Genomic DNA, 11776 nt, shown 5'->3' on the forward strand with positions numbered 1-11776 from the left:
CGGTGCATTCAAGGACAAAACAAAGTGAGGAATCCAAATGCTTGACAAAAAACAGCATAACAGTGGTGCATGTAAGCTGTACACATGACCTGTATTATTACGTTTACAAATAATTAAATGTATGGTGAACGACGTGCTTTCGGCAGAAAACCAACCTATTTTTGGAGAATAAAATACCTGACGAAGAATCTGGGGGAAAAGAAAAAACTCCCTTTTATAAATGGTAATGCTACTGAGAAGACAAAAAGGACAAAAGAGGTGAATTGGCATTTTATAAAAAGTTTTTACTTCCATTGAACAAAAATCATAAAAGACAAATAAAAGCAATCATATGCCATGTCCCCAAAACTCACAATAAAGATAAAGGTTTGGTGGAGACAGGAAACAAGCAGAGCTTTTCAAATAAACAGCAAAGTACATCTACGTCCAAGTACAAGATCCACAGAGGGGGGACTTCAGCCTGGCTGGGAGATTCATCTGGACTGCTCAACTAAAGTGGGAGAGAAAAGGGGAGCCGTGAGGAGCGCACCAACTCACGATGGACAACAGCTGAACATACCAACATTTCAACAGGTGAAAGATGCAAAAGCAATTAGAAATTAAACGAGAGCCGTGCTGTGCTATGCAACGAGCAGCGCCAACTGTTTTCCCGGAATGACTAATGAAATAACGCCGGACGATTATGTGTGTACATGAGGAGACTCCACAGGCTTAAAGCGAGCAGTTGCAACACAGGACAATTACTGGTGATTTACAGCAAAGTGACTGGAATCTTCCATCTAAATGGCATTAGAAAATGAAAGGGGCTTACTGTAAGAGGAGATGTCAATTTCGTCAGGCAGCTCGGCCACGTTGACCTCAAAGCGGTCCTGCACGTCGTTCAGAGTCTTGGCGTCGGTCTCGTCGGAAACAAAGGTTATAGCCAGGCCTTTGGTGCCAAACCTACCAGCACGGGCAACCTGATGAGCAGAAAATGCAGGTGTGAAGTCGTTCACTATGGACATACAGTCAAACTTGTCTATAGCGGCCACTAGAGGGAGGCTGCAAAAGTGGCCACTATAGACAGGTGGCCTCTATAGACAGGTTGGCGTCCAGTTTGAATGTTGACCAGTAGAGGAAAAAAAAGAAAAAAGGGGAAAAAAATAAATAAAAATGTTGACCAGTAGAGGGCACTGCGGATAGAAGTTGTACAGCACTACTAGGCTTGTTATTATCATGGTTCATGGTTTTAATCCTGAACATGCATGAGTCAAACAGTAGCACATCACATAGTACAATTCACAATTTTGCATGCCCAAAAAGGAGGAGTAGGAAAAAGCAAAGCCTATTTAATCCTACCCCTCATCAGTTTCACATCAGTTGCAATACATTTATTCACCTCTTGTTCTTCCAAGTGTACTTTGTAGGTCTACATGACAATGTAGTGCAATCATAGCCAAAGTTTTTACTTACTAAAAGAAAGCTAGAGGCTTAATAATAACTGATAAAATATATCCACGACCCACAGAACAAAGTTGTGCTAGTAATGTCTTACGCTTGTTTTTTATATTTTACTTTTTATATGGCAGTGTCATTACAGCTTTAGTTCATCAGGAAGTGACGGGAAGTGACGGCGAGTGTCCCGAGCAGGAGAGCTAGGCTCAGTGCTAGCTGTGAGTTTGGAGAGAGTTGGGAAGTGTGTTTATGTTGGCGTGGATGTAAAGTCCTGCAGTGTTCTCCGCTGTTAATAAAGCCATTAAAGTGCATCGGCGACGTGAGTCTCTCCTTCCCCACAACAAGGGGCATTACAGTATTGACCAGTGCACACCAGGAAATAAACGGTGTCATTTCTTACAGGCATTGGCTGGACAGCTATGTAGTGGGGCTTGTTTAACCTTTGCCTTGTGGGCAAGCAGGAAGGAGAGACGATGCTGAGAGATGTGTGTGTGTTCTGAGCTGCTGTCTGGTGGCCGCGTTCAATAAATAAAGTTGGCAGAAGCAACAGGAGAAGTTTCCTTCTTTGCTTTGGAGTTGAATAACACTGACAAGTTAACAGACTAGTAGCGAACGGAAAAGAAGACGGCTTTTTTTGTGTCAAATACAGAAGATGAGGACTTTGATGGATTTGTGGATGAGGATTGATGAAAAATAACGTGAGTACATTCTAAAATACTTCGATTAAGTACAACCGAACTCAGTTTTCCTCCCGCTGCCGCATGCATGCTAGCGTATGTTTTTTTTTTTTTTTTTTATTGTAGCGTCGCTGGGAGCACGTCCTGTTCCCAGCCTAATTTGCGGTAATGTTTTGGTGCAAATGCTCTTAAAGTTACATGTTTGACCAGGAAATAGCAAGCTCAAAAGAAGACGGCTTTTTTATGTGGAACAACTGACAGTTTGTGTGGATCTTGTGAATGATTGTGACTGAGCTAGGACTCAGTAATTAAAGTCTACACACGACGGGCTTCATTGATTGAAAAACCAAACTTTTTCGTGCATGAAGCTTCTACTTGAGTCGGTAATTTGGCCGCTGTATGCAGTCAGATATTGACCAAGGGAGACAAAATGGGTGGCCGCTGGCCACGTTAGACAGGTGACTGCTATACACAGGGTCTATAACGTAAATTTGCTGCGGGGGATTTTTCAGTGGCTGCTATAGGCAGGTGGCCGCTAAGACAGGTTTGACTGTATTTACATGTTCCACATGAAAAAGGTCTGTTATAACATGAAACTTTCTTACCCTGTGCAAGTAGGTGTCAGAGTCTTCTGGCATGTCGTAGTTGAAGACGATGTTGACCCGCTCGATGTCCATCCCTCGGCCAAAAAGGTTGGTGGCAACCAAAATGCGCCTTTGGAAGTCTTTGAATTGCTGGTAGCGAGACAGCCTTTGGAGGCATAAACGGGGCAAAGTATCAGCACAGCTGCCGTGAGAGCGTGACCCGAGCGCTGCCGCTTTGAAGGCAATGTGTTGAGCTCACTGACGCCACTAAATGCAGCACTGACATACTTGGGAGGTCAACAGAGCCGATATGAAAGGAGTCTTACCTCTCTTCCTGAGCCATGCCCCTGTGGATGGCAATGGCAGGGAAATTTTGCTCCACCAGAAGTTGGGACAAAGCGATGCAGCGCTGAATTGACTTGACAAAGATCACCACCTAGAGGCAGGACAAGGAATCAGCAAGCAATAGTAAGGGCGTGTAAGCCACCTATTTGCAATACTTGCACATACAGTACCTTGATTTTTTTTTTTAACTTGAAATACACGGCCACTGACTTGATGCTGTATATGTAGCATAAGCCCTCTTTTCAGTAACATTGAATCTATGAGGAAAAAAAAGGTGTTGCCCATTCATTCACTGGCGGTCGCCCGCCATGAATAAATTTGGACCTCTACAAATACATTTGCCTGCATTAAAAAAAAAAATTAAAAAAAAGATTTGGCGCTACCCGTTTGCCCTCACTCATAAGCACATCATCACGGGACTGTCTGGAACTTGTCTTTGCAACGCCATAAAGTAGATGACACCGTAGCCGCTTCTCGACACACCTCATACACAGCACACAAACATTCACCAGCAGTCACGCATTTTGGTTATTAAAAAGCATGATAAAAACACCAACTTTTTTCCTAAAGTTCAATTTTTAAGGACATAAAAACCTGTCTGAGAGGGCAAAACGCGTAGAAACATGCCTTTTAAAGATTTAAAGTATTCGTGCAGACATAGCCTCAAATGACTGATGCGACAGGAGTATTGGCCAATTATGCATATTAGTCATCCGCCCCCTACCGGCAACCCACAGCCACAAGTAGATTGCAGTCCTGTGGGAACCACTGAAAACAATGCCAGACCTGGATCAGAAAGTGCAATCTATTTTACCTGGTTGAACTCCAGCACATCGAGCAGGTCAAAGAGCTTGCGGTTCTTCTCGCTGTCCTTCAGCTTGCAGTAGTACTGTTGCAGGCCATGCAGAGTCAGTTTGGTCTCGTCATCCACAAACACTTCCATGGGCTGCGCAAGATGGATCACTTTTAGTTCCGTGTGCAAGCGTTGCAATGTAATTTTCTTTTCTTTTTACTTACATCCTGCATGAATTTGCGACAGACTGGTCGGATCTCTTTGCTCAGTGTGGCACTGAACATCATCACCTGCTTTTCGTGGGGGGTGATCCTGAAGATGTTCTGCACATCGCACCTCATGTCTGTGCAATGACGGAGACAAATGAGCCAAAGTGTAAACATGAAATACTGTCCAACAGCTACAGCAACATACCCAGATGCTCCAACATTTTGTCACACTCGTCCAAAACAAAATGTTTGACATTCTTCAGACTGAGTGTCTTGTTCTGGATGAGAGCGAGGATGCGACCCGGCGTTCCGACGACAATATGGGGGCAATTCTTCATCAGGACATCCTCGTCGTTCTTGATGGCCATCCCGCCAAAGAACACCCCCGACTTAACAGCTGGCATGTACTTGGAGAAGCGCTCGTACTCCTTGCTGATCTGGAAGGCCAGCTCTCGTGTGTGGCACATAACCAACACTGCCACCTGCAGGACATGAAGCGTAACATGGCTTGAGAAACAGCAAAGGATATCAAATTTTGAACAACTGGTTCTACTGGATCACAGTATTTCATGCAGTGGATTTACAAAGTGTTAAAATATTTGGTAATTCTGATTGGGCGGTGGGGGGTGTAGGTTTGTTTTAGATGACATGTACACTTTCTTTCCTTTGAGCAAAGCTTGGTTTAAGTTGCTTGGAACAGCTTTTTTAAATATATATATAAAAAAGGGGGCATGATTGGTGCTATGAAAAAACCCCACCAAAATCCAATTGCTGGGTTTCAACCACCCGAGGCAGTCTGCATGAATACATTCTTGCATGCGTCAGTCATTGTTTCTCTGCACTGTCTGGCAAGTGTGAGCGCCATAGCAAGCACGTGAGCGTCCACTGCTTTTTAGCTGGATTTCACACACTATTTCCGGACTGTTTAAAGCCCTGGAGCATCGCTGGGCATGCTTCCAGACGGAACACCTCACCGGTTTCACCGGGATGCTACTCGGGGGCCCTGTCCACATGAGAACATTTTTGGGATTTTTTTGGTGGGCTGAAAAGCAGCCAGGGCCGCATGGTGGCCGAGTGGTTAGCATGTCGGCCACACATGAATTAAATGACACATTCTATCTTGTGGTATTACTGCAATTTGTATGACTTTGTGGAATGATTCCAGCCCCAAACCACGATAAGAGTTGTGGTTGCTCACTACCAGCTTATTGTACTTCTATTGCAATGACTATTATTTCACCATGATTTACTCGTGTGTCATTTTCTTTACAGACTGTGTGGTTTCTAAATATATGGGCGATTTCAACCGAAAATTCATCAACATGCATACTGCATCATACCTGTCCATCGACTGGTTCAATCTGCTGAAGGGTGGCCAGTACAAACACAGCCGTCTTGCCCATACCGGACTTAGCTTGGCAAAGGATGTCCATGCCGAGGATGGCCTGTGGGATGCATTCATGCTGGACTATATGAGAAGGGGGGAAAAATAGATTAAAGCATTTAAGCAACCACTAGGAATAGAAACATCGCAAGACAATGTTGACAGCCTCATTTCAGATGCACTACCTTCAGATGGATGTTCAAAACCACAGTCGATGATGGCACGGAGTAATTCAGGTTTGAGTAGGAAATCCCTGAAACCAGAGCTGTGGATGGAAACATAAGAACCCTTCACCTCCTTCTTGCCGGCGGGGGCTGCACTCTCAGGTGCTCCCTGGGGTTCATCATCATCTTCGTAGTCGAGCAGCTCATTATCAACGTCATTCTCAGCCATTTTGTCTACCTGCAACAATAAAATGATAAACACAAGTAGTCTCAGCAAGTCTGTCATGGCAGCGCTTGCGCTAAAGTGAGCGTACAATGGGCTAATGAGCAATTATCTGTAGGTGATACTATTCCATTCAGAGCAGCTAATTTGAAATTAATGCGATCTATCGGATTTTATTAATATTTAGTCAGAATAATCGCCACATAGCATCTACAGCATTGGCCTCGAACTTAATATTTACTGGTTAAACAAACCAGCTAGCTGCTATGCAGCCGGTAATACCTTAGCAGGCTATTGTGTTGCATAACCCTTGCTAACGTGGCAAGCTAACTTGCTAATTCCACAAATTCTCCATACGCCTTTGTGTATGAATTTACAAAGAGCGGACGGGGGTGTGAAAGCAAAATGATAGATGGGAACTTGCAAGGCCCCCTTTTAACCGACTAATATGAAAAAAAAGACTACACTGGCGATGCTCGGATAGGCTATGCTAGGCTAGAACATGCTAGCGAACTGAATGGAACCCTGAAACAAACAATGCAGGAAGTCTCGTTCTATTTAAAGTAAGTTTCTCGTTCATAAAACCCACAAATCTCGAACGCAACTGGAAAAGCGTCATCAAAGACTACAAAGTTCTATTCATTACATCGGACCAGTAAAAGAAGTTTACCTAATTTGCGATAAATGCGACTCCGGCAGTGAATCAAAACCGCATGGGAGGCCTCACTCGGTCTAATACATCAACCGGAAGTCCCGCCTTTATTTTACCTCATTGGTGGATTTTGAAGCTCACCAATAAACGAAGTCAGCGGTTGGACAATAGGAGTCCCGCTACCCACCTCAATCGAAAAAAGCGGGCTACTCCAGCAGGGCTTGTAGTTATGTTGGAGTTGTGTACATTTATTTATACATATATGTATATATATTATACATATGCAGTGAAATGATCCATCTTTGTTCCTTAATACCATAATTACGAGAAGAAACTGTGTAGTATTTATCTACAATGGTTCGAAATCAGCATCCATAAACTTTGCATTTAATTTTTCATCCTCATACATAAACTTATTAGTGTAGCCATTGCCTAAAGCATATTTTAAGCAGACATGTTTTATCTGTAACAATTAAATATATCATCTTCTTTCCTATTCAATGAAGTTTTTAAAGCAGACATCTGAAGGTTTCGAGGCAATATTCATGACAGAATTACATTCAACATGATGTGCGGCATGTTCCCGACTAACTGGAAAGCTGAACATTGCGTCCATAAAAAGTTTCAGTAGTGTCATATCTGTGATTCCAGAGCTGAAGAGAATCGCCACTGTGAAGGAGAAAAGCGCAGAGATTCCTCCAAATCTGACTCACTGGAACTTGAGGAGCAAATATGGCTCAGCGAGTCCCTCACATGTGGCGGCAATGTGAGGAAGAGCCCATAGTCCACCAGAAGACCGCCTCCGCGCAAACCTGAGCAGCGTCCCAATTCTGCAGGCAGTTCATACAAGTTGTTCTCGCGCAGGTCCAACATGCACAGCTCCGTTAAGGATGAAATCCCCACGGGTAATGATCGAAGAGCGTTGTGTGATACATTTAAAAGGTAAAGCTTCACACAGCTAATGAACAACTCCGGAGGGAGACTCTCCAGCCTGTTTCCACTGATGTCGAGCTCTGTTAGGTGCTGTAGAGCTTTCACCTCTGCAGGGAGCTTCTTAAGCAAGTTGCCAGCCAGCAGAAGCTTTTGAAGGCGGCAAAGAGAGAAGAGCGCCAAGGGAACATTCTGGAGTTGGTTGTTGGACAGATCAAGGAGCTCTAGGCCTTGTAGTTCACCAACACTGTCTGGTAGAGTGCCGACACTGTTACCTGAAAGTCTGAGACAAGAGAGGCGAGTGAGATGAGCCATCCGGGGAAGTTCTTCCAGAGCTCTCAACCTATTATTCTTCATATCAAGAACCTGCAGATTGGTCAGAGCTTGCAATGCAGACGGCAAGCGCTCGAGCAGACAGCCCTGCAGCTGCAACTCTGTTAGTGCAACCATCCGTTTCAGACCAGACAGTGCAAGCAGCCTAGCGCCTTCGTTGTGAACCTCCAGCTTTACCAAGCTGCCAGCCACCTCACACAGCTCTCCAGGGATCCGCTGTAGCATGCCGTGAATCACCAGAACACAGAGGTGACGCAAGTATCGGAGGCTCCCAAGAGGCCAGCTGTGGCCCAGGTGACCAAATAGGTGAAGCTCACGGAGGCTGTCGAGGGAGAGAACCCAGCTGGGGATCTCTGATGTGTGAGAGAAGGTGATGTGGAGGACTTCAAGACGTTCTTGGAGGACTCTGAGAGCACTGGACTCAACAGATGCTGTGCAGCAGCAGAGATGGAGCTCCCTGTTGGAATAAGAACCAAAAAAAATGTATTTTAAAGAAGAAACAAGTGTCGGTCATTGCACCGAATCAGTGCCATTTGTGTGCCCTGTTAATAAAATGTATAATGTTAACACATTTGTTTGTTAAGTGTGTATCCGAAAAGTGTATCCGATTGCATATTTAACACAATTTAAAAGATTGATTTAAACCACCTTGAAAAATAGCATTTGTTGCCTGTCCCTGCTTGATGGTAAATTAATTTACCATCAAATATAATCATTTCAATCCTTAAGAAATGTTATATTTTGTACATATTTGTGTTCTCCCAGCCATTCTTTAAGTTTATTTTCTTAAAAAAAAAAACAATTTCGTAAAAATTCACACTTAAGTCATGTCTCTCAGTCCTGTTACACTAAAAACTATGTTCCCAAAGTGGGGTACGCGTGTACCCCGAGGGGTACACCAATTGTAACAGGCGGTACGTGAGTACAAATAAAAAACAATCAGCGCCGAACACTCACAATTACGAGTGTGCCTGAGTGAAGTGAAGCTCAAATTCAACCCGTTGACTCGGAAGGATGTATCAGAGTGGAATAAAAGATAAGCAGGATGATTACTTATCTACTTATTAGTGCTCGGGTGAAACTTTATAAAAATATGACCATGCAAAAGTACAACTTTTTCCTCTGAGTATTCTGACTTTATTGCCCTTTATTTTTATTAAATACAGTTTTTTCCATTGCTGCTGTTTTTATTAGTTTTCTTGTTTAATTCTATTTTTAGAATGTGCCGCGTGCCAATAAAAAACAGCCTTGGTGGAGGTCTACGCTCCACTACGTGATATTCTAGCTACTGTATGTGTGGAAGCACCTTTACATGTGCTTTTGAAGTGTAATGCAACCTTGCAGTGTGATATGACCTCACCTGAGTGAGGTCATGTCGGACACCTGCATTGTAAACCGAGCATCCGTGATGAGCTCCAATTTGAGGACCTGAAGGTGGCTGAGGGTAAAGAGGGCAGGGGGAAGCTCAGGCAGGGCAATCAGCTGCAGACAGGCGCGACCATCAGGGTCAGAACTGATCATAGCACGCAGCTTCTGCTCCCCCCAGGGCCCCTCCACACCTCTGTCCAGCAAGCCCCTCTCAGAGACAGGGGAGAGAAAGACGGCGAGGCGCTGGACCAGCAAAGGGTCATACTGGTCTAACATGTGCAGAAGAAAGGCCAGGTCGTTCCTCAGGTCCGGCATGTCTCGCAGGGAGGTCAGCTCCTTCAGTGAATGGACGGGATAGTGGCGGAGAGAGCTAGACAGAGCACAGACCAAATACACACTGGTGTGAAAAAGCGTTTGCCCCCTTCCTGATTTCTTATGTTTTTGCATGTTTGTCACACTTAAATGTTTGATATCATCGGACAAATTGAAATATTAGTCAATAAAAACACAACTGAACGCAAACGCAGCATTTATATTGAACTTTTTATTATTGTGGCTGTAGGTTTGGATTTTTTTCTCCCTAAAAAGAGTTTCATTTAAAAACTGCATTTTGTGTTCAGTTGTGTTGTCACTGACTATGAAACAATGTGACAAACATGCAAAAAAAATGTATCATGAAGGGGGCAAACACTTTTTCCACACCACTGTATCCTCTCAACACATTTAAATGACCCACTTGTGTACAAGCCAGCCGAGTGTGTATAAATTCAGCAGGTTGTAGAGTCCCAGTAAAGTCAAGTACGCCAGCATCAGTTTGTGCAGGAGAGACGAGAGCACGTGGATACACTGGAAGGCAGCGTAGCCCACCGAGGCCTGCACCTCAGGGTGGCAGATGTGGGTGAAGGAGAAGGAGCTGAGAAGAGGGATGGTGGAACTCATGATGAGTGTTGCCGTGAGCAACTTGAATACGGTCTGAGCCAAGTAGACCTACGGACGGGGATAAGGCAGAACAGCTTTCATGTCATTAAATTACAACATAGCCTCAATAATACAGAATATTTCTGACCTTGTAAATGACATCTGAGCTTTCAGAGTGGGCTCTGAATTTCCTGACCCTCTCAAATAGCGCTCTGGCCTCTTCCTCATCACTTTTATCTAGACTGATTCCTTGCCTGGCGTGATGAGCGCCAGAAGGAGTGAAATGAACCGAGGAGCTGAAGATCCTATTGGACGCTGTGTCAAAGGAGTGACGAGATTGGCATGGAGGAGGACATTCCGTAAGTGGTCTGTACGCGGCCGACTCTACTCTTAAGTGTCTTGTGAGGCCCTGCAGAGGTGAGGAGCAAGGGGGAGCACATTCTGCTCCTTTTGCCTTTGCTAGCAAGTTCCTGTCTTGGAGGATGTCCTGCTGGGCGGCGTGGGTCAGGGCCTGGGATGTCCAGGGTGACTCGCAGCACTTTGCCAAGATGGTGAGGAAGTGCTCGATACGTGCGGACGTGTGGGGGAAGTGGAGCCAGAAGGAGCCACTTGCCATCAACATCAGAGACAGCAGTAAGGCGACGTAGGGGAAAAATCGTGAGGACCAAGGCAGCGTCTCATGGTAGCACACCTGCAAAAACCAAACAACTCATTCAACCAAAGCTCAGTTTGACCCTGACAGGTGATATCGTTTTAAAGGCACCTGGCTGATGTAGACATATTGCTGGTGGACCAGGTGAGTGCGTCGGCCCGAAGCAGTCAAATAAAGATTTGGTCCGATGTCAGGTGGAATACGTGCCGGCATCCTGGTGGCTACAGAGTTCGAGGAGACGGCGCTTAAATTTGCCGAGGCGTGAGAATCCAAGGGAATGCATACCACTTTGTCCCTGGATAACTGCACTGTACTGGCTAGAACCGAGGTCATAAGCATCAGGACCACCGTGTAGTCCATAAAGATCTCCCACCATGGCTTCAACAGCTTAGACCTGCTCTGATGCTGATCTAGCGGAGCCAGCTCTGACAGGGAAAACATTGTGACCTCGCCGTCCACACTGCAAAAGCAAGCGTAAAAGGGGAAATATTTGATCTCAGTCATTCATTCATTTTCTATAGCACGTCTCCTGTTCAGGGTTGCAGGGAGCTGGAGCCTATCCCAGCTGAATGACAAGTAAATGATAAAATAAGTCTGAAATCTCTAAAGTCTAAAATCAGAAATATTTCAACTAAAAAAAAACCCTAACATTTATCCTGTTCAGGGGTGACGGGGCTGGAGCCTATCCCAGCTGAATATAATGATAAAAAAGAAATGTGAATAAAAGGGAATGCATTTTAGCTGAACAGAAAAAGTCATTCATTTTCAGTAACACATCTAATTTAGAGTTGCATAGAGCTGGAGCCTATCCCAGCAGAATATCCACAATAGTATAAATACACTTAAAATAACACAACATAAATGAATAAAAGTAAAGTGAATATAAAAAATCAAAAGTGTAAGAATTGTATACGGTATTCAATGACGTTGTAGGTTCAGAAGACACAATTTTACATTTTTCCAATCTCCTGACACTAACATTCTTACCTTCAGTAAAGTGTTTTGCTGGTCTCCTTTGCGTCCGCAAACCTTTCTGGCTCTGCTCTTCAACATTCTAACCCCCCCCCCCCCCACCCGGCGTGAAAAAGTTTTTCAACTGTTACCATGGCA

The 11776-nt window shown here is 44.5% G+C and overlaps 2 protein-coding genes across 3 annotated transcripts; both read right to left on the bottom strand.

The window, feature by feature from the left end:
- Positions 1-241: 241 nt before the first annotated feature.
- On the bottom strand, positions 242-6577 carry ddx39ab (DEAD (Asp-Glu-Ala-Asp) box polypeptide 39Ab). The gene is made up of 10 exons (XM_054759303.1): positions 6484-6577; positions 5612-5828; positions 5383-5510; positions 4248-4524; positions 4058-4176; positions 3855-3986; positions 3022-3131; positions 2717-2861; positions 812-959; positions 242-490 (listed from the first exon to the last, which is right to left on the bottom strand). Exons 2-10 carry the CDS (start codon positions 5817-5819, stop codon positions 474-476), a joined length of 1284 nt encoding a protein of 427 aa, XP_054615278.1. The 5' UTR covers positions 5820-5828; positions 6484-6577; the 3' UTR covers positions 242-473.
- Positions 6578-6993: 416 nt separating this feature from the next.
- si:ch211-106h11.1 (volume-regulated anion channel subunit LRRC8D) lies at positions 6994-11710 on the bottom strand. 2 transcript variants are annotated; one of them, XM_054759661.1, is made up of 6 exons: positions 11654-11710; positions 10778-11126; positions 10163-10705; positions 9833-10083; positions 9089-9466; positions 6994-8185 (listed from the first exon to the last, which is right to left on the bottom strand). In XM_054759661.1, exons 2-6 carry the CDS (start codon positions 11105-11107, stop codon positions 7099-7101), a joined length of 2589 nt encoding a protein of 862 aa, XP_054615636.1. In that variant the 5' UTR covers positions 11108-11126; positions 11654-11710; the 3' UTR covers positions 6994-7098. The 2 variants fall into 2 exon arrangements, with proteins under 2 accessions (XP_054615636.1, XP_054615635.1); XM_054759660.1 differs by lacking the exon at positions 11654-11710 and having other exon boundaries at positions 10778-11261.
- Between the last annotated feature and the right edge of the window lie 66 nt (positions 11711-11776).

Source organism: Dunckerocampus dactyliophorus, chromosome 18, assembly GCF_027744805.1.
Source record: "Dunckerocampus dactyliophorus isolate RoL2022-P2 chromosome 18, RoL_Ddac_1.1, whole genome shotgun sequence".
NCBI classification, from domain to species: Eukaryota; Metazoa; Chordata; class Actinopteri; order Syngnathiformes; family Syngnathidae; genus Dunckerocampus; species Dunckerocampus dactyliophorus.

Bases quoted from the DNA above. Each gene is read 5' to 3' on its own strand.
- ddx39ab (XM_054759303.1), bottom strand. From the start codon at position 5,819: ATGGCTGAGAATGACGTTGATAATGAGCTGCTCGACTACGAAGATGAT. The intron at 3,987-4,057 runs GTAAGTAAAAAG...CATCTTGCGCAG, and splicing joins GTCGCAAATTCATGCAGGAT to CCCATGGAAGTGTTTGTGGA. The intron at 2,862-3,021 runs GTAAGACTCCTT...ATGCCTCCAAAG, and splicing joins GGCATGGCTCAGGAAGAGAG to GCTGTCTCGCTACCAGCAAT.
- si:ch211-106h11.1 (XM_054759660.1), bottom strand. From the start codon at position 11,170: ATGACTGAGATCAAATATTTCCCCTTTTACGCTTGCTTTTGCAGTGTG. The intron at 10,706-10,777 runs GTGCCTTTAAAA...TGGTTTTTGCAG, and splicing joins AATATGTCTACATCAGCCAG to GTGTGCTACCATGAGACGCT. The intron at 8,186-9,088 runs GTGAGGTCATAT...TTATTCCAACAG, and splicing joins TCCGACATGACCTCACTCAG to GGAGCTCCATCTCTGCTGCT.